General features: G+C 39.1%; 1 protein-coding gene across 1 annotated transcript; it reads right to left on the bottom strand.

Annotated features, from left to right (window-relative positions):
• Positions 1–610: 610 nt before the first annotated feature.
• LOC127946644 (proprotein convertase subtilisin/kexin type 5-like) lies at positions 611–26,063 on the bottom strand. Its single transcript, XM_052543337.1, has 16 exons — positions 25,775–26,063; positions 21,866–22,069; positions 20,694–20,762; positions 20,462–20,504; positions 16,338–16,483; positions 15,043–15,237; positions 14,698–14,784; positions 14,347–14,542; positions 11,606–11,829; positions 11,123–11,365; positions 9,634–9,879; positions 9,230–9,428; positions 8,699–8,904; positions 8,162–8,262; positions 7,804–7,975; positions 611–1,384 (listed from the first exon to the last, which is right to left on the bottom strand). Exons 1-16 carry the CDS (start codon positions 25,947–25,949, stop codon positions 984–986), a joined length of 2,907 nt encoding a protein of 968 aa, XP_052399297.1. The 5' UTR covers positions 25,950–26,063; the 3' UTR covers positions 611–983.

The raw sequence follows: 26,063 nt of genomic DNA, 5'->3' as shown, positions 1-26,063 counted from the left end.
ATTTACAAAGCAACATTGATATTTTCAAACGAGTATCACTATTATTAATGGGTGTGTGAAGATGGTTATTAACATTATTTCTAATATTATGTGACAGTCTTTTCCAAGCATCTTGGAAAACGTTGCAACAATTTAGGCTGTTTCATTGCTCAGTCAAGACTACTATTACCTAAAGAGAATTCCGTTTTTTTTTTTTTTTTTTTTTTTTTTTTATCTAAAAAATAAAGGCAGAATGGAGACATTTTTGTTTCCTTGTGGCAGACAGTTGTAGTACTCCAAATATACTGTAGAAATAATCTTATTTCAGCTCACCATTCTCCAATAAATTATTTTTTATTATATTGACAAATAAAGGATTTTTATTTCTTTTATATGTTTATGACATTAATTAGGCAGGATTTACAAAGCAGAAATCTGAAACCATTTAGCTGTGCACAATTTCAAGATCATTTTTGTGTGTACATTCATTTTCTGAATCACGTACGATTGTTTGAGAAATTGTAGGATGGTTTATACACATTTGATAAAATAGGTCCATGAATCTTGCTCCATTGTGACAGCTTCTTCAAGACTTATAGTTCAGCAAAACATCTAATAAAGAGACAGGATAGGGCTTTTCAAAAATTTATTGAATATTCTTTATTAAGAAAATATGAATACACTATCTGTCACCTTTTAATCACCCCCCAAAAATGTTTAATACCACTTTATAGTAACTGTCATTAATAACATTAACAAACATTACATTACATTATGAAAAGGGTTATATTACAAAAACATAACAGTAATCTACATAGACAATGGCAGCAATATTCTGAAATATATACAATATATAAGCATAAATGTATCAAGTGCGTGCATATAAAGATGCTATCATATATTGATTTACATTAATCATTACCATTTTTTCAATCCAGTGAGTTCTGACAACAAAAGTGTGCATATAAAGAATTAGTAGAATTTGACTTATTAGTGACCATATTTTAGGCTCTACTGAGGTGCGTGTTCTCGTTAGCGTCCTCCTCGTCCTGCTCCTCCTCTGTGTATGGCTCATGGATGAAGCCGCAGCGGCGATACACAGATCCATCTCGACTGGTGTAGACCACGTCCACCTCGTCTCCACTGTCCTCTGGTTCTGGTACTCCGTGTGGCATGGGCCGAGGGCTGGGCTGTTCTCTAGACACCCCGCTCAGTCGTTCATAGCTCCGTTTCCAGCATAGCCTCTTTTTGGCCCTCGCCTGTACCAGAGCAAATATAACTAGTGCTAACACTACAGCTAGCAACAAAGCGGCAGGCAAAGCTGCAGATGCATGCTGTACCACTTGGGATCTCAGAATAACATCGTCCTCACTTATACTTGGTACAGGCGCCTCAAGACACAATGCTGTAAAAAAAAAAAAAAAACACACACACACACACACACACACAAAAGTTACATTAAAGTGACTTTATCATTGTAAAAACCTATAAAATTTTTGGCAAAGCAGTGTTCCCTCTAAGCTGCTTGCATGTGCTACCTTGCATTTCTTACATCACAACCGTGCAGAAGAAATACATGTAATATGTCTCGCACTAGGGTTGTGACAGTGAGGCTTTTCTCACTTTCCTTCGCTTTAAAATAGCTTGTAAAAGCAGCGTGCACATTGAACTTTCATTTTCAAATAGGGGCAATTCATTGTCAATTGATTGCATGCAACAACAAAATACAATGTCAAACTTACTTTAGCCTATATATAAAACAGTAGTTTTATTAACAAAACAAATAAAATACACCATGCTATAGGGCAGGCTATGCCTAATATAAAATAACAAATAACTTACATAGCCTATTTCCATTTTGTATACCTAAGTAAACATATAATGTATAGCAAAATAAATAAGAAACCTAGAATGTTTATTAGCAAAATGAGTAAAATAGCTTGGAGGGATGGCGTATACCTTGATGTCAAATAAAATAAATAAATGACACAAAGTTTAAATAAAAAAAAAGAAACTGCAAATACCATGGAACCAATTAAATAAGAAACTAATGTTTAAAAAAAACACCCAAAAACACCTTAGATAAACAGCAAAAGTCAACAGGCTTTTCAAAATCCAAAATATTGGCAAACAGGCACTTTTGCATTTAGTTTCAAAACAAAAATCATCTGCCATCGTCTTGTCTGTCTCACCTCACTCTTCTTGCCATTCAGCTTGACTCACTCTCCTCACTGGAGAAATGAAATCTGATCTGTGATGCGACTGTTGTCCGGCACACTGCATTAAGAAGCTGCGTTCATTTTTTAATTGTAGTGTCTGTTCATTTACTGAACGTAATAATTTTTATTACTATAAAAAATCTAAATGACTTGCAGCTTAACACCGGTATCACAGTCAACACTGTCTATTGTGGCAAGCCTATCGCGCACAAGACAGACACAAAAAACTGAGTTGGGAAAGACAGTTTTAATTAAATGCTAAATAATTGCGATGCTTGCACAAACTACTTAAAAAGTTGTTAGAAGTCACTACAGCATCAGAGCATGTGCATCTAGGGATATGCTGGTATCAAATTTTCATGTTGCGATTAATTGCTAATGATTTTATCACGGTATAATCACAATATTGAAATTTTGTTTAAAAAAGTGATCTAAAACAATATAACAGGTTTAATAAGTTTTACCTTATAACAAAAATTACTATTATTTAATATTTAAATACAATAAATCAATACAGAAGAAAATATATAAAGTTAAACATTTTACACAGCTTAAAGTGCAAAAGAACTGTAAAGACCAATAGGTATCACTTTACAATAAGATCTCATTAGTTAACCTTAATTAATGCATTATCATTCACAATGAGCAATAGCTACATTTGCTACCTAAGTTATTAATCTTTGTTAGTCTTTGTAAGTCTTAGTTACCAATCTGTCGGTCACTACGAGTTATGTCGAACGACATATGGGGTCTCACTCGGGAGGCCAATCATCTCTGAGTTTAAGAGAAAACGCCAATGAAAATTGGCTAGTGGATTTGACATACCTTAGCCACTCCCCGTGCCAACGGGTATAAATAGGGCGACAGGTGCATCCACTCATTAGATTTTTGCTTCAGAGCCGAGTGGTTGTATGAAAGCTGTTATACTCCACAAAGCCATTCATCTGCTGTGTCGGGTAGCTGTTCTGGTTGGCGCTAGGGCAAAAACAGTGGTGTCCCTTTCAGCGATTCCCCTGGGCGCTTCAACTAGGAGAGCAGATTTCCTAAAAGAGCAAATCACGGAAAATTTGCATCTTTTTAAAGACGCCGTTTCGTCCGCGTCCTTCTGGATGCGGTCGTTTCCTGTTCTCTGACAACGGCCGCGATCGTTGTCTTCGGTGTCTGGGCATTCAGCACGCTGAATGCTCATTCATGGATGGTTCATGCACGCACTGCATGTGTGACCATGGCAACGCTGTGATCGCGTCTTCCCTTTCTTAAAGGGAAAAGAGCAGACCCCTCTGTCACTACCGTTCCGGTTTCTCTGCCACGAGCAGAGGACCGCCGACTAGTACTCTGGGAGATTTGAAGGTGCCAGTGAGAGCTTCTCACACAGGCAACTCGGAGATGTGGGAGACTGCTCTTCAGGAGCTGGCGGAGACAGAGCCACTCCTTCCCCCAGAGCAGGGCCGGGTGGAGAATCCTCAGTTTTTGTTTCTTTCTGTTCTGCCCGATGGTCCAATGACCGGTGGCACCCACTTTTTCATAGAAGAGCAATTTCCCTCTCCTCCGAGGTGCAAGGCTCGCGGGTTGACGATGAGCGACGCACTGCCTCCTCATTCTCACCCACGATGCCCCCTTTTGCCAGCGGTCAAGAGGTCACGGTTCGGAGACACGCTGGCTCATTCAGATGGTTCGACTCGGTTATGCGATTCAGTTCACCCGGCCACCTCCCGAGTTCAATGGCATCCTCGAGACTTCGGTGGCAGTCTGGGACGCCTCTGTCTTGTGCGAGGAGATTGCTGTCCTGCTGGCGAAGGATGCAATTGAGCCGGTCCCTCCAGCCGAGATGAGGACGGGGTTTTACAGCCCTAACTTCATCATATCCAGGAAAAGCGGTGGCCTTCGGCCTATCCTGGATTTGCGAGTCTTGAATCGGGCACTGGTCAGACCTTGTCTTTCTACGGGCCGGCATGCCCTTAGAAGTGTTCTGTTGTCACAGTGGACAGGACCTCGACTGCTTTGGCACATCAACTGTGTGGAGTTGCTGGCAGTGTATCTAGAATTACGGCGGTTTCGGCCTGTGTTGCTAGACAGGCACGTGTTGGTCCGCACGGACAACACTGCGGCTGTTTCGTACATCAACCGACAGGGCGGTCTACATTCACATCGCATGTCTCAACTCGCCCGGCATCTCCTCCTCCATCTGGAGTCAGACGCGGCTCAAGTCGCTGCGCGCTATCCACATCCCGGGGGAGCTCAATCGTGCAGCTGACGCGCTCTCACGACAGCTCACCTTTCCCGGGGAATTACGAATCCATCCGCAGATGGACCAGCTGATCTGGAGTCGATTTGGGGAAGCCCAGGTAGACCTGTTTGCTTCCCACATAACCTCCCACTGCCAGCTCCACTATTCCCTGTCCTAGGCCCCCCTGGGCACAGATGCACTGGCACACAGCTGCCCTTGGGCTCTACACAAGTATGCATTTCCCCCAGTGAGCCTGCTCACACAGATGCTGTGCAAGGTCAGGGAGGACAAGGAAGAGGTCCTATTGGTTGCGCCTTACTGGCCCACCCAGATCTGGTTTTTGGAACTCATGCTCCTCGTGACAGCCCCTCCCTGGCGCATCCCCCTGAGGAGGGACCTTCTCTCTCAGGGGATTGGCACCATTTGGCACCCGAGTCCAGATCTTTGGAACCTCCATGTGTGGCTTCTGGACGGGACGTGACAGACCTAAGTGATCCCCCTCTACGAGGCAGGCCTATGCTCTGAAGTGGAGTCTGTTCACGAATTGGTGTTCTTCTCACCGAGAAGAACCCCGGAGATGCCCGGTCAGAGTCGTGCTTTCTTTCCTGCAAGAAAGGCTGGAGCGTCGGCTGTCACCCTCCGCCCTGAAAGTGTATGTGGCTGCCATTGCAGCCCATCACAATGCAGTGGACGGCCGGACCCTGGGGAGGCATGAACTGATCGTTAGGTTCCTTAGGGGTGCCAGAAGGTTACATCCTCCTAGGACACCCCTGATTCCTTTCTGGGACCTCTCTATTGTCCTGCAGGACTTCAGAGGGGTCCCTTTGAGCCACTGGATTCAGTCGAGCTTAAGTTCCTGTCTCTCAAGACAGCGCTCCTGATCGCGCTCACTTCCATCAAGAGGGTTGGGGACCTCCAAGCATTTTCGGTAAGTGAAGAGTGCCTTGTGTTCGGGCCAGCCTACTCTCACGTTGTCCTGAGACCCCGGCCGGGAGATGAGCCCAAGGTTCCCACCACTCCCTTCCGAGACCAGGTGGTGAACCTGCAAGCACTGCCCCTGGAGGAGGCAGATCCAGCCTTGGCGTTGCTGTGTCCCATAAGAGCGCTTCGCATATATGTGGACCGCACCCAGAGCTTCAGAAGCTCTGAGCAGCTACTGGTCTGCTTTGGAGGTCAGCAGAAGGGGAAGGCTGTTTCCAAGCAGAGGTTGGCCCACTGGATAGTGGATGCCATCACCTTGGCGTAGCATTTCCAAGGCGAGCCGTGCCCCCTGGGGGTGAAGGCCCACGTTACATGGAGTGTGGCCTCCTCCTATGCATTGGCGCACGGCACCTCTCTGGCAGGCATTTGTCGAGCTGCTGGCTGGGCGACACCTAACACCTTGGCAAGGTTTTGCAACCTTAGTGTAGAGCCAGTTTCTTCCCGTGTATTGGGTAACAGGTAAATTAGCAGGAAGGGCTGGCTGGGTGTCACACTTGCTGCGCCATTCCCCCTAACACAGGGATGCGAGCGCCTTTCTTCTCCCAGTAGAGTTCCCCGGTTAGCGCACCCTGGTTGAGCATCCTCCAGCACCCTCGGCAGTCAGACAGGGCGGAGCAGTCTGTCGCCAGGCCCAGTACTGGTGTTAACATGCCCGGAGCTCCGGTCAGCCCCTGTACTGGGCTAGGTGTCCATATGGCTTGATTCCCTACAGGTAATCCCATATGTGTATTTTTCCATGGTAAGGTTTCCCTCTTGGCAAACCCGTGTCTTCCCTTGACAGACACGTTCTGTCAGTGTCTTGTGGCAGCCGTTCCATCCCTACTCTAAGGTAGGACCTGCCTCAGAGACCCCTTCCATATGTAGTACTGCCCCCTGGGTCAGTCCATATCAGTATCTCCACGTCATCTCCCTACGGGTAGGATGTGGTCTCCGTAGCGACCTTTTCCTAAGGTTCACTTCCCCATTGTCTTGCCAAGCTGATAGAACAAATAGGGAAGATTTGAAGCAATCTTTCTCTGAAGGTTGAAATCCCTTCCATTAACTTTATGTGGGCGGAACAGCAGCGTGGTCTTCTCCAGCAGCAATGTACTCACCCTCTGGCCCCTTCGGGACCAAGGTCAGTGAATTTGCGCTGGGGCTTTGGGAAGGTTACGACCTTAAGCGTTGCTTTTGTGGCATGCCACGTCTTGCCGACAATTGCAGCGCCACAGGGTTGTGACGGTGTTCAGGTTGTGGCGTTTTCCATAGGACCCCATATGTCATTCGACATAACTTGTAGTGACAGACAGATAGGGAAGGTCTCGGTTATGTATGTAACCCTCGTTCCCTGATGGAGGGAACGGAGACGTTGTGTTCCCATGCCAAAACCTTGAACCAGTCGCTGTTGCCGGGACACGTTCTCGGCTCCTCAGCGTAAAACCTAATGAGTGGATGCACCTGTCGCCCTATTTATACCCGTTGGCACGGGGAGTGGCTCAGGTATGTTAAATCCACTAGCCACTTTTCATTGACGTTTTCTCTTAAACTCAGAGATGATTGGCCTCCCAAGTGAGACCCCATATGTCATTCGACATAACGTCTCCGTTCCCTCCATCAGGGAACGAGGGTTACGTACGTAACCAAGACTTTCATGTTAGCTCATTAAATAACACAGTGGCAACTTTCGATTTTAACAACATGTTATTAAATATTGGAATACCTAAGATTTATGAATGTTCAGAAGACTTTTTCATTGGCAATTTATATTATAATGAATTAACTAATGTTAACTAATGGAGCGCTAATGTAAAGTGTGAACGAAAAATAAAGAATCAAAAAACGATTTAAATACGTTTTAGCAGCAGCTGCTTTTTTTATGGGGTTTTCATGGTAACGGCTGCAGTTTCTGCAGTTCTCACACGTGTTCACAAGATTTACTGTAGATTAGTTTGTTTGTTCATCAGAACTGATTTGGAGAAATTTAGATTTATATCACTTGATCACCAGTTAATCCAGTGCAGTGAATGGGTTCCGTCAGAATGAGAGTCCAAACAGCTGATAAAAACATCACAATAATCCACAAGTAATCCAAACAAGCAGCTTTTAACTTCATAAGATTTAGAGTTAATGGAAGGACTGGAGTCGTGTTGATTATTGTGATGTTTTTATCAGTTGTTTAGTCTCTCATTCCGATGGCACCCATTCACTAGGGGGAGTCCATTGGTGAGCAAGTGATGTAATGTTACATTTCTCCAAATCTGCTCTGATGAAGAAACAAACTCATCTACATGTGGTTGGCCTGAAGTAATGCATATTTTCAGCAAATTTAAATTTTGGGGTAAGCTATCCTTCAAAAATATTTAATGTATGTCTCATTGAATGTATAGAACCCATTTGAAGGCTTAAAGTAAAAACTACCTGAAGCGGAATCACAAAGACAACACTTCCTGTTCCTCTCCCCAGACTGGCAGCAGGGCAAGCACTGACTCTCAGGGGCATGTAGGGCAAAACCTGGGTGACAGGTGAGACAGCTCTGGGGTCCGGCACCAGAACAATGTTTACAGGACTCGTCACAGGGTTCACAAACTCCCTAATGCCATTGACAAAGACACATGCAAAGTGAAATCTTGTTGTTTACACTGCTGAATGAACATTTGGACTGAAATATAAATAATATTAATAGTTTTCATCTTTTGACAAAAATAGCAGTAACTGATCAGGTGCTGCTATAAATAACAGCACAAACTTCCACACACACACTGTCATCAGCACTTACACCCTGTGAGTAATATCGGCTCTCTTCACAGCGAGGGTAACACACCCCATCCTGCAGGACACTGCCCCAGTCACACGTCACACAGCCCTGGGGAGTGTTATCTGCAAAAAACACAGAAACCTTTAGATGAGAAAGGGTGAGGCACCAACTGTTTCTTTCAAAGAGATCAACGTTTTGCCTTTTCTGTTTAATCTTTATTTGAATTGAACCCAGAATATTCATTTTGGATTGGAATTAAATTAACATTAGGGGCCTACTTAATACTAGATTTAAAAATGTGTTTCCCCGGAAATCCTGTGTCAGCCAGACAACTTTCTTAGAGATTTATTATATACCTTCTTGGCTGCCAAGTCAACAGATCTTATTTCATTGCTATTTTATGCCATGGATTTTATTGAACAGTCAGTAAACAGAACCAAATATAATTTGTCTGCAATAACATTTCATGATAAAACGAGGCCTATAATGACTAGAATGATGATACAACAATATTATGGAAGCTTATAAAATGTGAAAAAAAAAAGATAACCATAGCACCTGTGCAGGACTTGCAGCTGGTGTGGCACTGTCTGCAGCTGTGCCCGCTCTCATAAAAGCGCTCTGGACATTGATCCACACACTGCCTGGTACCCTGCAGGTCTAGCAGAGGAGGTGTGCACACCCTGCAGGTGTCCGGCCCTGGACCTGAGCACTGCTCACAGGAGCGGTCACACTTCTCGCAGCGCTCCCCTGTGCTGTAGTACCTGGCACATCAAGTGAAATAAATGCACGTCTTGTTATTACAGACAATGAACAGAAGACAGTAAATTACTGGTAATGGATCTGTAGTTATTACTTCTGCTGACCACGCCCCACAGGCCTAGCCATATTATCTGGACATTAACATTTGACCCTTGTTAAATATACTCAGGTCTTTGACTATTTTAAGAGAAGTTTGGGAAGCTACAGTTTTAACAAACACTAGTGCTTTTCTATTAACTAAGCTTTTTATTACCAATGGATAATGTGCGCGTGCGTGTGTGTGTGTGTGTGTGTGTGTGTGTGTGTGTGTGTGTAGGAAGATCTTACCCTGTGGGACAGTGGCTAACGCACAGATGAGAGAGCAGATGAAGGTAGCCTGGTGCACAGCTCAGACAGTCTCTGGGAGATGCCCCGGCACAAGTGGCACACACATGATCGCAGGGCATACAGAAACCCAGCTCTACCCCATCAGCCTCCTCATGGGCACTGTAAGTTCCCGCAGGACATTTGCTTACGCACGAACCGTCTGGAATACAAAGAGGTTCCCATTAAACCATTTAAATGTTTTCCCTTTCAACAATGCTCTAGATCCAAGAGAGGGATTTAAAAGACAACCCACAACAGATGAACACTTTAAATCAGTATTAATAATGACAAACAATTTCATTGTTTTCTTAACAGTATAAGTATACAAAAGAAATGCACTGATGTGAGTTCAGATGATTTCGTACTGTGGAGGTAGTTGGGCAGGGCGCAGGTCTGGCAGTCAGAGGGTCCCGACCCTTCGCAGGACTGGCAGAGCCGATGACATGCTTGGCAAGTAAACTGGTTGTTTTGGAGGAATGTTCTGGGTGGACAGTCAGAATCCCCAGTAACCCCACACATCATGGTGTTGGGATCCAGAACCAGACCCTTTTCACACTGCAGACACTGGGTGGGATCTGGACCCTCACAGTATGCACAGGTCTGGTGACATTCTACAGAGCCGATATGGGACATATTAATGACACATAATACATTTATATTTATTCACTCTTCAGTCACAATGATCACTCCGTTATTGTGATAAGATAACCAAATAAATAATCAAATAACAAGTATACTTTTGATGCAGACTCTTTTAACTTTTAACTTTTTAAAGTAAATGAAATGGTGCAATGGTGTTTTAAAAAAGTGTGATCCTGGTCCACTCTCTGCAGTCTCCAGAAGTTATGAGTGATCTTTAGAAGTTATGCGTGAAGTGTCTTTTAAATTGCTGATTGCTGAGCATTTTCAACCTTGTAGGATGGGGTGTCAAACTCAATTAGTCACATGTAGTTTTCAAATAAGTCTGAAGAAGGACTTGATTAGTTGAATCAGGTGTGCTTAATCTAAACTCTGCAGGACTCTGGTTTTTGACACCCCTGCTGTAGGATATGTACCCCACTATGTTTGTCTACCATTTTCCAAATCACTGGTAATCTGGAAATTATCCCATTACCCACTCATTTAGTTTTTAGCTGTTTTTGCTCTAACTCAATCTCACTAAAGTCTGCCTTAACCATAGTCACTGAGGATCTGTGTGGGTCACCTGATTAGCTGGGAGACTAGTCATATTGCCTCTTCTTTACTAAAGATTCACAGATGTTTCACTCAAGTGTACAATTCTTAAAAATAGAGATGCTCACATGCCTTCTTAATGGGTGCTGGCGCCCCCTAGGGGAATCCCTGGTACAAAGTATGCATGATTAGAAACATTGGGCTATGCACATACTGTGAAATTTAAATTAAATTTACAATTAAAAAATTTTTATTTATGCATTTATTTAGCAGACTCTTTTATCCAGTGCATTCTGGCTACAAATTTTTACATATGGTGTGTTCCCTGGGAATCGAACCCCCAACATTGCGCTTGATAGCACAGTGCTCTACCAATTGAGCAACAGGAACACTAATAGCACACACTATGCGCAAACCATAGTCTATTTGTAAAACTGGAAGGTGGAACTTATACCGCCGGCTTCACAGATAAGTCTTAAACTAGTCTCAGATTCAAATGCATGTTTGAGCCGTCTCAACTGAAAATATCTTGCTCCGAAATATCTTAAAATATGTCAGTGATGTAGTTCTGTGTCAAGATGCACACCTGTAATGATATGCTTAATCTAAGCCCCATTTGTGAACCCAGGCCATACTGTCCAGGATTATACTGGTTTTGTTTGTTAGTGGTTAATACTTCACCCTGGCATTCCTTTTCAGAGGTCTGGTAATATGTTCCCGCTGGGCACTCTTCCAAGCACGTGCCCTCGTAGAGTTTTGGGTTGAGGGCAGAGCAGGTCTCGCAGTCATCAGAGAGGGGTCCTGAGCAGGTGGCACAGGTGCGATGGCAGCTCACACAGACCCCCTGATCTAAGTCTTCAAAGTAGCCCTTCGGACAGACAGCCTTGCATGCCCCGTTTAAAAGCAAATAGAGAAAACTGCATCCTGAAACACCATAGTTACACAATGTTATTAGATTACAAATTCACTGTAATTAATTATCCACTGATATACTATTGAATGTGTTCTAACCGGCCTGTGCATACTTCCTTATTAATAGATTATACACAAGATAATATAACAGGGAAAAGAAATTCAATATTTTCCTTGTTAGTATCACTTTTCAGTGCTCTTTTAGCTGTATCTGTTACTAGTTAAACAATGCCAGCAGTAACAATAACTCACTTGTACAGGTGGACAAATCGATGCACACGTCACAGTGAGGAGCACAGCGTCTGCATGTGCCATCTTCTGCCACGTAGCTCATGGGGGTGCAGTTCTGCCTGCACTGGCCATTGGCCAGATGAAGGCCTTCTCGACACGAAAGGCACTGTGTGCTTATGCCATCACAGGTCAAACAGAGTTCATCGCAAGGTTCGCATGTCCCCAGCTCTGTCTCAAAATACCCTCTGCAAGAAACCCAAGAAAAACACGTTTGTTTCCCTCTTGTGTTCATTAACATATCCTCATGAATGCTAGTACTAAAAACCTCTGAAAGTCATTCGGCTTTCAGTTCAGCGTCAGTTTACAGTCATTTTTAGTGATGCATTTTCAAATGGTCTTTCCGTGTTTCGAAAACACTAAACAAAAAATGTATAAACGTATCGATAGTAGAGATAATCATTGACGTCATCGATATTTACCTCTGTCTTATTTATCTACACATATTCAAGACTTTTTCATTTCTTGCATAGTAGATATTTCAACAATATTAAAGGCTTCAAAGTCAAATCTCAAATCGGTGCAATATTTAGCATCCATAAAATATAAATATTTATTAATATAAAAATTCTAACTGAAATCTCTAGGTGTATTTCTAGGTATTAATGTATATTAATTTGATTATATATACAGTATTGTTCAAAATAATAGCAGTACAATGTGACTAACCAGAATAATCAAGGTTTTTCGTATATTTTTTTATTGCTACGTGGCAAACAAGTTACCAGTAGGTTCAGTAGATTCTCAGAAAACAAATGAGACCCAGCATTCATGATATGCACGCTCTTAAGGCTGTGCAATTGGGCAATTAGTTGAATTAGTTGAAAGGGGTGTGTTCAAAAAAATAGCAGTGTGGCATTCAATCACTGAGGTCATCAATTTTGTGAAGAAACAGGTGTGAATCAGGTGGCCCCTATTTAAGGATGAAGCCAACACTTGTTGAACATGCATTTGAAAGCTGAGGAAAATGGGTCGTTCAAGACATTGTTCAGAAGAACAGCGTACTTTGATTAAAAAGTTGATTAGAGAGGGGAAAACCTATAAAGAGGTGCAAAAAATGATAGGCTGTTCAGCTAAGATGATCTCCAATGCCTTAAAATGGAGAGCAAAACCAGAGAGACGTGGAAGAAAACGGAAGACAACCATCAAAATGGATAGAAGAATAACCAGAATGGCAAAGGCTCAGCCAATGATCACCTCCAGGATGATCAAAGACAGTCTGGAGTTACCTGTAAGTACTGTGACAGTTAGAAGACGTCTGTGTGAAGCTAATCTATTTTCAAGAATCCCCCGCAAAGTCCCTCTGTTAAAAAAAAGGCATGTGCAGAAGAGGTTACAATTTGCCAAAGAACACATCAACTGGCCTAAAGAGAAATGGAGGAACATTTTGTGGACTGATGAGAGTAAAATTGTTCTTTTTGGGTCCAAGGGCCACAGGCAGTTTGTGAGACGACCCCCAAACTCTGAATTCAAGCCACAGTACACAGTGAAGACAGTGAAGCATGGAGGTGCAAGCATCATGATATGGGCATGTTGGGTGTTATGGATGGTGTTGGGCCTATTAATCGCATACCAGGGATCATGGATCAGTTTGCATATGTTAAAATACTTGAAGAGGTCATGTTGCCCTATGCTGAAGAGGACATGCCCTTGAAATGGTTGTTTCAACAAGACAATGACCCAAAACACACTAGTAAACGGGCAAAGTCTTGGTTCCAAACCAACAAAATTAATGTTATGGAGTGGCCAGCCCAATCTCCAGACCTTAATCCAATTGAGAACTTGTGGGGTGATATCAAAAATGCTGTTTCTGAAGCAAAACCAAGAAATGTGAATGAATTGTGGAATGTTGTTAAAGAATCATGGAGTGGAATAACAGCTGAGAGGTGCCACAAGTTGGTTGACTTCATGCCACACAGATGTCAAGCAGTTTTAAAAAACTGTGGTCATACAACTAAATATTAGTTTAGTGATTCACAGGATTGCTGAATCCCAGAAAAAAAAAATGTTTGTACAAAATAGTTTTGAGTTTGTACAGTCAAAGGTAGACACTGCTATTTTTTTGAACACACCCCTTTCAACTAATTGCCCAATTGCACAGCCTTAAGAGCGTGCATATCATGAATGCTGGGTCTTGTTTGTTTTCTGACAATCTACTGAACCTACTGGTAACTTGTTTGCTACGTAGCAATAAAAAATATAATAAAAACCTTGATTATTCTGGTTAGTCACATTGTACTGCTATTATTTTGAACAATACTGTATATAGTATTTTATATATCATTGGGGTTGTTTCTTTCTTTCTTTCTTTTTGAAGTCCCTTATGCTCACCAATGCTGCATTCATTTTATCAAAATACAATTATATTTTAATATATATAAAATGTAATTTATTTCTGTGCTGTCAAAGCTTAGTTTTCGGCATCATACTTCAGCCTTCAGTGTGACATGATCTTTCAGATCATGTAAATAAAGTAACATTTATTTCTATTAGCCATGATGAAAATGTTGTACTGCTTAATATTTTTGTGGAAACCATTTTTTTTTTTTCAGAATTCTTTGATAAATTGAAATCTGACCCCCAATCTTTTGACCAGTAGTGTATATACCGTCAATTAAATTATGTTATAAATATATTTTAGATGTCCAAATATTTTTGGGTCCTCCGTAAAGCATGTTTTTGGAGTTCCAGCCATAGCGACTCACTCTGGACACTCTGACCAGCAGCTGCCCTGGAACAGATAGAGCTGGTAAGTGTCCGTCTTACAGCTCACACACTCGTCTCTGCTCTCACACGCCTCGCAGTGAGCAGAACACCTCTCACACAGCAGACTGGAGCTGTTCCCAAAGAATCCCAGAGGACAGCGCTCTACACACACAGCCTCCTGCTCCAACATGTATCCTGTTGAGACAGCAAACAGAGGTGCGAAGAACCTATTAAGGAGATTAATATCTTATTTATTCAGCAAGTTCTTTTGAAGCAGGAACTCATTAAAAGGGGAATTTGACAGTCTGTTTATCAGGTGGGAGGGAAAGGAAAGCTAACCTATACGTTACCAGTAGCACATGTGATGCAGTTCTGAGCCTCTGGACCATAACATGTCAGGCAGGATCGATCACAGTAACGGCAAGTGCGGCTTTCCACTAATAAAATACAAATAAATAAATAAAAGACATGATTATTTTATCTAAACTTTTCATTTAGAGTTCCAAAGCAGTTTTACAGAGATTGAAACAGTCACACAATTGCAGGTCAAAAGTGTGTATTACTACCACATATTCACCAGAGGACAGTATTGCACAAACTATAACAGACCTAAGCAAATCCTAAACAGCAAGTTTGCAAAAAAAGGTAGACTTATCTTTTTTATTGTTCTTATATTAAACGGCAGGCATTCTCACCATCAACATATTGGCCTTCCGGGCAGCTGATCACCGGGCACTTCCCGTAAACCGGCCGGCTCCAGCCACTGCATCTGTCACAGTCCCTCAGTCCAGGGCCGTGGCAGGTCAGGCAGGAGCTGTGACAGGGCTGACAGCGCCACCCTCTGGAGTCTTTAAATGTGTCTGCTGGGCACTCCTTCACGCAGGTGCCATCTTTTTCATGCAAAAAGAAGTGTTTATCCTCTTATCTTTAGTGTTGTGATTTACATCAAATTATTTTTAGTTGAAATATTATTTCACAATATTACTGTTTTTACTCTATTTTTGATCAAATAAATGCAGCCTTGTTAAGCATGAGAGAAGATGCAAAAATCATATCAAGCCCAAACGTTCGCTGTTAACAGGTGATAAAACAGTTGTTATTTTTCATAGTATATTAATTTAGTAGGAATAAGTAGGTGTGTATAAATCAAAAACATGAACATTAATTTGCATGAATGAACCTGATCTCAGATCAGAATCACAGTGCTAACCTGTGTAAGGTTTTGCATTAACTATATTTGCATTTCTATTTCCCATTAAAAACAATTGAGGGAAACAGTGCTTCTCTGCACAACATCCTTTCTGGGATATATACATATTTATTTAAAGGTTTCAGTAAATTCATGGATATTTAAAATAAAAAATAAATTGATTTTGACCTTATCTATGTAAATCCAAGTTTTAAAAGAAATTCTGTTTGATAAAGAATTTAATTCTTGAAGCATTTTCCATTGTACAGTACTGTTTTTATTATACTGAAGCACTTTCTTTCATGGTACTCGACTACAATTTTAATTGTTTGTGTCTCATTGTTTTTATTTTGATGTGTGTGCTTTTAGTTGTTTTTAATTGTGCTATATAAATAAATGATTGTCATCTCACAATTCAGAATTTATCTTGCAATTCTGAGTTTAAATTCACTATTCAGAGATGAAAGTCATTCAGAGCAATTCTTAGAATTCTGAAACTAGCAATTTGTTTTCTGTTTGGTGTTACGGAAAGTACTTCACCTATAAACATTATATTCAAAATTGCTAATACTTATAGGTTAATAAATACATGACAACAAAACATTTAAGTTTCATTATAAGTGACCCATTGGAGTTTTGTGGGGTTTTTTCACAAGCTCTCTACGAAAAAGTAGTATTCATTTTAAATTGTAGGTTTAGCCTAGACTTAACAAACCAAAGTAATGAGACTGAAACCGCTATGGCTATCAGGAAAATGAGAGTGAACTTTAGCGAGGTGTTCAGGGGAAGTAGTGTACGCACTGTTCAGGAAGTATCCGGACTGGCATGTGAGACACAGGCTATCGCTCCAGCAGTCCACACACGGCTCTGGGCAGCTGATACACAGTCCTCTCCCGCGGTCCTCGTAGGTCCTCTGGGGACAGTGCTGGCGACACTGCTGTCTGTATCTTCACACAGATAACAAACAATAGGCTTGTCACATATTGAGGCTAAACTGAGGGCTGTTTTACATGCTTGGATGAGTCATTACAGAACTTTGAAGCTATTTGAGCTTTTTTCTGTGTTCACTAAAAGAATTATGCAAGTCAAGTAATGTGGCAAACAGATTCCTTTATGCAGTCTTGCAGGTCAGTTGTGAGTGTGGTCGTGGAGAAAGCATAAGATTGAAATCCTAAGTACTTTGCTGAGATTGTACAGCCAGGACCATTGGAAGCCTTTTTTTTTTTTTTTTTTTTTTTTTTTTTTTTTTTTTAATAAACTGTTTGCCTTCTTTTGCATAAGCATTCATAGTCACATCACTTGTCTACCTTACATAGAAAATTGGTGGATTTTTTTTTTATTGGTAACTAAAACTATAACTATAAATAAAAATGAAATAAATGCAAAGGGAACATTTCTCATTTTCATTTAGTTTATATAATATATATATAATATAATAAATATATAATTCAAAATATCCACAAAAAAATAAAAACCTCAACTAAAATATTGTTTTAATTATTAAAAAATAACACAGGTTTGCAATGAAAATAATGACAATAGTTGGTGCTTCAAAAAATGGCATAAAATACATGATTGGAAAAATTTAATGTAATAAAACAAAAATCTTATACGTTCACTTAAAGTTGATGTTTGTTTGGCAAGAAGAAATCCACAAAAGTTGCATGCATTTCTAGATTAAACATCAAGTAATTTTAGGTGACTGAATAATCTGCTCACAGAAAGAAATAAAACATCTTATATATTTTTTCAGCATGCTCTAAATCACAGGTAATACAATACCTGTATATTACATTTATTAAAAGTGCCACAATTCTCTCAATTTTTTAATTTTGATTTGTGCCAGTTTCTCTGCCAGTTTCATTCTCATTAACATATGCAGTGGACAGTTTTTAATTTGCTAAATAATTTTGCAACCATATAATATTTTTCACAGAAAATTTCAACTTTGGAAACAATGCAATGATGATGTATTAACTGAAAGCTAATGAATTACTTTAAATTCAACAAAAAGTCAGAAAATGTAGCAGCTGGTTGAACCGTAAAGGAGTTTGTTCAAAACTCTTTAGTTGCCTCACTATCACTTGGTTGGAGCAATATCAATATCCTTCCTATCACTTGGAGCTGTTTGAAAACTTGCTTACGAAGACTTTGGAGCAGCTTCAGACCAGCAACGTCTTTGTAGACTTACTTTTGTATCAAATACGCTCTGAATCACAAGCTCCCGCTTCAAGGTGAGGAATATAATGCCGGCTGAGATTCTGTGAGCCCGGGGCAATTGGTTTCAGTGCTTTGACAGAGAGAGTCTGAGTGAAGAGTAACCAGAGAAGCCAAACCACACCAGAGGAATCAAAACCGTTCCGAAACCACAGCGCACCTGCCTGCAGCATTCAATATGTAAAAGCATGAGATCGGAAGACAACAGTTTACAGTCTGTTGTCATAATTCTATCACGATTCTTTTAATGTTGTTTAGACCTTTTGGGAATAAGACAGTCTTCTGATTTCTGATTGACTGCAGTGTTTATGAGGACTGACTAACAATTATACAGTAAAGTTATAAGAGAGCTTTTATATTAAAGGAAGAGAGAAAATGAGGAACAATTGTAGAGATAATATAATTGCACGATGGTCTCTCCTTATTAAAAAGAAGAAACTCCTGCTGTGTTGCTAAACAACTGCAGGAATGACAGCATAAGCATTAGAACACTATCAAAGCTGCTTGAGAAGAAGTTATAAAAACTGACGAACTGATATTTCTGGCATAATATTTTCTTTATTTTTCCCTTCCATCAAAAATAGTTAGAAACTCAGACTGGACTAAAGTGTTTGGTCCTGTATTTAGGCCAAAATTAAACTCACTGCCAAGTCTGTTTACATTTAATACAAAAAAAACTTTTAGTAAATACTGTGTATTAGAATAAGATTTTTAAGACTTTTACTCAGCAAGCACACATCAATTGGATCTAAAATGACAGTAAAGACATTTCTAATGTTACAAAACATCTATTTAAAAAAAAAAAAAAAAAAAAGAAATATATATATATATATATATATATATATATATATATATAAAATGATTCTTGATCAAATCAGCATATTTTAATGATTTATGAAAAATCACGTGTCACTGAAGACTGGAGTAATGATGCTGAAAATTACGGAATTAAATATATATATATATATATATATATATATATATATATGTGTGTGTGTGTGTGTGTGTGTGTGTGTGTGTGTGTAAAGAAACAGTTATGTTAAATCTTAACAATATTTTACAATGTTACTGTTTTTTAATGAAAAATGTTTTTGTTAAATGAATGTGTAAAATAAATAAATAATATAAACAATACATTTTGTGAGTCCTTTTAAAACCATTTAAAAAAATTCTTACCCCAAAACATTTGACTGGTAGTGCATGTATTATTTTTCAAATAATTTCAATGTCACCTTTTACACTCTAGCCTTGTAATAAAAAAAAACTCATTAAAATAAAACTTTGCTCATTGAAATTAGTAAAACTTATGAATTAATTTCTGTACAAAACTGAAATTGTAATGTATTTTAACTTTATTTAGATTTTTTTTTTTTTTTAGGATGAGTGTGCTGAGTTGTAATCTGGACAACTAGCACAGATTTTGAGATAGGATATTTTTTTTTTTTTTTTTTGTATTTCATAGTTTTGAGGACTTTATTATGATGCTAAAATGTGGAAAATAGTATCAAAATAGTAACTAGGTGTCTTGAAATGTCTAACCTAGTACTGCAGGTGTTAATCAATCTTAACGTAAGTCATAATAAATACAATCTAAATAAATCAATTTTAATGTGAAGATAAATTGAATAAAACTACATAAATCACAGGTTTTCACTATGGTCAACACATATCTTGTTGTAGTCAAGCAGTCGATAAGCATGGCTGATCAAGTGCTCCGTCTGAGACACAGAGGTGCCTCACTTTGGAACTCAACACTTAAGCAAGATGTTTGAGTGAGACGGAGGACAACAGCTGCCATGGCAATAGCGCAGGCACAATGAAAGCATGAGGAATGTTTGGGGGGATTAACATTGCTCTTTTCCTCTCTGAGTGGACTTTCATTAGTCAGGACTCTCGTACAAGACACTCCAACCCTCTGAGCAAAGAAAGTCCTTCAGTTTCAACCGAGCGAAGAGGAGATAGGCTCAAATTAGTGAGGAGAGAGAGCAAGAAGACAGATTGAGTGAGTTGAGGGAAAAACTCATAAGAGGTGCCTCTATGTATAGCAGCGTGGATCTCAGGTAACCGGCTGTGAGACTTAACTAAAAGTGAAATCTGATGCACACAATAGCTGGAGGCCACAACACACAATCAAACCTCTGTTCTCTTCATAGTATCTCTGCAATATGCGCCAAAAGACAGCCTTAAAGGAATAGTTCAGCTAAAAATGAAAGTTTGCTGAAAATGTACTCCCATTCAGGCCATCCAATATGTAGATGAGTTTGTTTCTTCATAGGAACAGATTTGGAAGAATTTAGCATTACATCACTTGCTCACCAAAGGATCCTCTGGGGTGGATGGGTGCCGTCAAAATGAGAGTCCAGTCAGCTGATAAAAACATCACAATAATCCACTCCATCAATTAACATCTTGTGAATTGAAAAGCTGTATTCATCACTGAAGTTTTTAACTTGAAATACAAGTCATCTGTTCATAATATTGCTTTCCCCAGTGTTTTTAGCAGCTGTTTGGACTCTTATTCTGACGGCACCCATTCACTGAAGAGGATCCATTGGTGAACAAGTGATGTAATGCTACATTTATTCCAATCTGTTCCTATGAAGAAACTCCTCTTGGTCTTGGATGGCCTGAGAGTGAGTACATTTTCAGCAAATTAAATTTTATAGCAATCGGAATGAACAGATTTCTCAAATACAGTACAGACTTACAAGAAGTAGCCGTCTGTGCAGCTGTGGCAAACCACTGGATCATCTGTCGAGGACACAAAACAGGTAATGACTATAAAAACATTTTTTTGTCACTGTTAAGCATAAAACAAGTACATAACAAACAACTGGAAAACAATTGACTGCAAGTATTAATAAACAGTAAAGAACAACCATAATATTACATAAATAAATGGCACTGCTAAAATAATGAAACATAGAATCTGTTATTTACCTGCAGAGCATGTTTTACAGCCAATACCGCAGTCTATACATTCTCGCGTATCCAGATCCTGAACCTGACCTGTGGTTCAAGAAAATGTCTGTTAGTATCATATGTGTGTGTGTGTTATACAATAGTTACACACATACATTCATAACTACCATATTTTTATTTATTAATAAATGTGTTGCATGAATAAGGCAAATGATTGGTGAGCAAACAACAATATAAAAATGTTTGAAATATACACAGGTGAAAAAAACTGGAACGTTTGGTACAGTATATGTAAGCGCTAAATCTAAAAGTGGAGTTTTAAATCTAAGTGGAGATTTTTTATTTCTTTTGCGAAAATGTCCATTAATTAAACTTACTTACTCAAATCATGTTTGATGTTAATATGAACACTTAAATGTATATTTTGAATGTTTTTTTTTTCACTACTCTACAAGTACAAATAGCTCAAAATCTCAAGACTGAATAGTTCATGAAAAAAACAATGGTTTTGCAGTGCATTGCATTAATGTATATGTCAATATACGAAGAATTTGGTTATATTAAATGTGTCTTTTATTTAATTTAACTGTAATCATGGTAGTTTAATTTTACATCTTGCACTTGTGATGCATCTCAATTCGCCTATTATACTAACCCCTAAAAGTATGTCCTTTTTTTTGTGAAGAAGGAGTAAATAGTTTTGAGTGAGTAGAAGAGACAGACTACCACGTCATAAAATTGCATCTTGAAAACACGGACTGCTCTTTCAAATAGATACATGCATGGAGTGGTGCAGGGATCATATATTTTTACAGGCCGAAACCAAGAAACTCTCAGAAAAAGTATTTGGGACTTATTAATTCATTTATTTATTAAAAGAGACTGGAAGCATTGATGGAGGCTTAAAGGTAGAGATGTTAAAGTTATGCGACCTTGATGAAGTTAATTTATATCCTTTTTTAGTGCTTCAACGTTCAGAAAAGCTGTGTTCATTTATGACTGAAATCTATAAGAATCATAAACTTTTGTGGGTGGAAGAGTTCATGTTTCACAGGTTATGGAAAAATCCTGTTAAAAGGGAACCAGGGTGATGACAGCAGCAGGTCGGCCTACAAAAATGGCATCACTGCAGCGCTTTATTCTTTAAGATAAACCAGCCTGTCGATCAATTTATAGAAAGATAAACTCACCAAGGCCACACAAGGCTGTCAGACAGACGCCGCTCAGAAGATTGTAGCCTTCTCTGCACTTGGCACAAACTTTGGCATCAGCACAGATCTCACAGTTAGGCAAACATGGGACGCAGGTGTATTGCTCTCGGTCCGCATAAAACTCTCGAGGGCAGTGTAGTCTGCAGTGACCCTGATACAGGAAACGCTCCTTCCCCTCCTCATCTTAAATCACACACAAAATACATTTAGCATGGGGACTCACGATCCAAATCACCTTTATTTCAATAATTTTCCACTGATCAGAGGAGATACATATATACAGAGGAGATCACTTCTACATATAGAAACCAAACCAGGAGTACTAAAATGTTCAGTTTGTGAGGAATTTATTTATATGTCTTTTGTAACTTGCAGGTTATATGTATCACTCGCTTTCTTTTAATAAATCACAGCATGTTTTCAAAGCAGGTAATATTATGACATTGGAGTTATTCCATCAATAGCAACCAAGGGAGAATGTCATGAAAGCATAAGCATGTTTATTTAGAAATTATTTTCATGACAATAAATTCCAGTTGTCACTACTGTAATATACATATATATGTGTGTGTGTGTAACACTGGATCACAAAACCAATCTTAAGTCACAGCAATAGCCAAAAAATACATTGTATGGGTCAAAATTATAGATTTTTTGTTTTATGCCAAAAATCATTAGGATAAAGATCTTTATCCATGAAGATATTTAGTAAATTTCCTACTGTAAATATATTAAAACATAATTTTGATTAGTAATATGCATTGCTAAGAACTTCATTTAGACAATTTTAGAGGTGATTTTCTCAATATTTAGACTTTTTTGCACCACCAGATTCCAGATATTCAAATAGTTGTATCTCGGCCAAATATTGTCATATTGCCAAATATTGTCAATTTCCAAAAACTCGTGGTCCAGGGTCACATACCTATACTGTATTTATAAATCATTTATTTATTTGTTTATTTTATGAAATTAATGTTTTCATTCACCAACGAGGCATTACAGTTTGATAAATAAATGTTTCAAATAAATTCTGTTCTTTTGAAAATTGCTATTGCCTTTTCTATCATCAAAGAATCCTGAAAAAAAAAATATTAAGCAGCACAACTTTTTCAGTACTGATTTAATAAATGATTAATAATAAATAATGCATTAATAACAAATGTTTCTTCAGCAGAATCAGCATTTAAGAATGATTTCTGGAGGATCATGTGACACTGAAGACTGGAGAATGGCTGCTGAAAATTCACCTATGCGTCACAGGAAGAAACTGCATTGTAATATATATATACATATATATATATATATATATATAAACTTTTACTTTAAATTGTAATACTTTTTCACAATATTGCAGTTATAGTGTATTTTTGGATCAAATTAATGCAGCCTCTGTGAACATAAGAGGCATCTTTAAATAAATAAATAAATCCAAACTACTTTTTATTGCAGCAGCCAAACAAGCTCTGACTGAAGAAAATGATTTTGGCATGAAATAAAACCAGGACTTGCTCTTGGCGAGTTTTGCTGAATGCACTGAAAGATTAGAAGCCACATTACTCTTTCCGCAAACAATCACTAAATCTGAAACTTGGGTATCAACATCTGCTTGTGTCTATCATGAGATCTTCTTTAAATAGAAACAGTAACAGGGATCTGGCTGACAGGTTTTGCCAAGACTGGGACCCATAAACAAGGGCTAAGGAGAGTGAACAGGCACTTTTGGCAGTGTTGTAGTTGTCGCACACTGGTGGATGCAAGGCCTCTCCGTTCAACCACCTCGGGCCGCGGAGAGAGAGATTAAGATTTACAGCTCTCTTCTTTGAGATGGTTGAAAAGGAGGGATGGCAACCACACACGCCTACTAAACAGTATTCAAAAGAGTGGCTTGGTTTGCTGAAGACCAGAGTTTGCTTATTCTGTTCTACTGAAGTAATGGTTCTGATGCCATTCCAAACCTGCACGCTGTTATTTATATGCGACAGTGGAATGTTAGTTTGGTGAATAATTAAAATTACGATCTGTTCCAAAGACTTGTAATGATATTTTTATAGTGTTTCATTCATTGTACTTTGAAGCTTGACAGATGAGGTTAATTGGAACCATCATTGTATGAAAAGGATTTTAATTTCTGGTTGAACTGTCCCTTTAACTTCCCAGAGTTCCACAAAAAATAAAATAAAAATACAGACAAGGTGTATCCCAATTCACTTTTTTTTTTCACTTTCCTATATCATTTTGTAGTATAAAGTAGTAGTGTGTAAAAGTAGTAGTGTGATTCACACTAAACAAATTCCAATAATAGGAAGTGCTTTTCAAATCCCCTGATGATGCACTGATTTATCTGATGGAACAAAGAAGGAAAACTTCCTGCACTTCACGGTCACGGCTTTAAAGGGACAGTTCATCCCCAAAATGTTGTCATCACTTACTCACACTCAAGTTGTTCCAAATCTGTTTCGACACACACACAAAAATATATATATATATATTTAAAAGAATGTTGGTAAACAAACAGTTGGCGGTAGCCATTGACTTCCATAGTATTTTTTCATACTATGGAAGTCAATGGCTACCATCAAGTGTTAAGGGGAGAAGTTATCGGACTGCGATGCTGTATGACAAAAAATGACCTTATAACATGTTTGGCTGATGTTCTTTCAAAGTTTGAAAAGGTTTAGTAATAAACAATTGTTCTTCACGTAACCTTAATAGAGAATTTGTGGGAAGTTGTCAAGTCTTTAATGTTCTCAAAAAATCTAAACTTCATTCATTTAGCACTTTTTCTTTGATAGTTTATTTAGACGTTTCTTTGACATCTGATAGGAATCATCCTATAGACTATTGCAGATAACACTCTAAAAAAATATGTCTTGCAAATGCAGACGTTTATCAGATGTTTGTACACAGCAGATTCTTGCAGAGGCTACTTGTTTTAGAACTTTCAGAAAACTTTTAAAAGTAACATTTCCATAAAGTTAGAAAAATGATCAAATGGAGCTCCCCCATAATGTCAAATTCGTCAAATATTCGAAATAGCCTAGAAAAGCATTTAAAGACGACATTTAGAAATAACGTTTTTAAACCTTAATGGGAACGTTAGCAAAACGTTCTTAGAACATATTTTTGTTAGCAACAGAAAAGATGTTATACTTTAGTTAAGTGGTCTCACCTTTTCCCACTGGCATGTTTGGCAAAGTCTAGCCTACTGTTACAACTTCTTCAGTGACATCGATTACTGTTCAAAATCATAACAGATTCATTTATGGAGTGGACCTTCATTTCAACTCTTCCTCTAATTAAAAGTGCGCAAGACACTGTCATGTTTGAGGTCACTAAACAAACTCTCTTTCGAGGTGAAGCACTCTTTGTCACGTTGATGAATAGGGTGAGCGGCTTCATTGTTTCACCGCGGCAGCTGTGCTCGGAGGACTGGGAGGTTTGCCTTCCCAATTGTCTCTCGGAAAACCCCTTTGTGATCCTGCACAATGCTGCTACAGAATCGTACCACCCAATGACCAAAACAGGCGAAAACGCTTGATGTATTTTAACTTTTAATTAAATATTGAAATTCCAGGCTGTAATAACTCATAGCTGATTGAATGGTTCTTTTGCAGTGTCCCTGTTTACTCACAGCATTCTTAGCGTCAATGCAGACTTACAAACAACTCCACACATGAGCTTATTTTTTTTATTGATATATATCATGCTATAGTTTGAATTTCATAATTTCCGTAACCTTCTGAAAACATCACATCGCTATAAAGTTGTTCTACTGCGCATGCGCACTGACAGCGGGATAAGATTTGTTCCAATGGAGGCACCTGTTTGATCCAACAGATACTTAAACTGTTAAACTACAGATTATGATAGTGAACTACCACTCACCTAAACCACAAGCGGTGCACTCGAATAGCTCGTGACCCTTACACTCCGTGCAGGTGGGATGACAGGAAACGCACTGATTTTTTAGTAAGAACTGTCCGCTGGGACAGGAGGACACCACCGGCGATCTGGCTTGAATAACACCGACAATAAAGAACAAATAAAATAAAGAGTACATCGTTCGCGATGTTGTAGATACAGTGCATCTATTCGCAATGCATGCACACACTCACACTCTCACACACATACAGTTCATTCAGTGTGGGTCAGTCCTGCGCTGCCAATGATAACG

This window comes from Carassius gibelio, chromosome A25 (assembly GCF_023724105.1).
Source record: "Carassius gibelio isolate Cgi1373 ecotype wild population from Czech Republic chromosome A25, carGib1.2-hapl.c, whole genome shotgun sequence".
Classification (NCBI taxonomy): domain Eukaryota; kingdom Metazoa; phylum Chordata; class Actinopteri; order Cypriniformes; family Cyprinidae; genus Carassius; species Carassius gibelio.
Note: the sequence above shows the minus strand (reverse complement) of the source record. Positions and strands in the feature narration are given on the sequence as shown.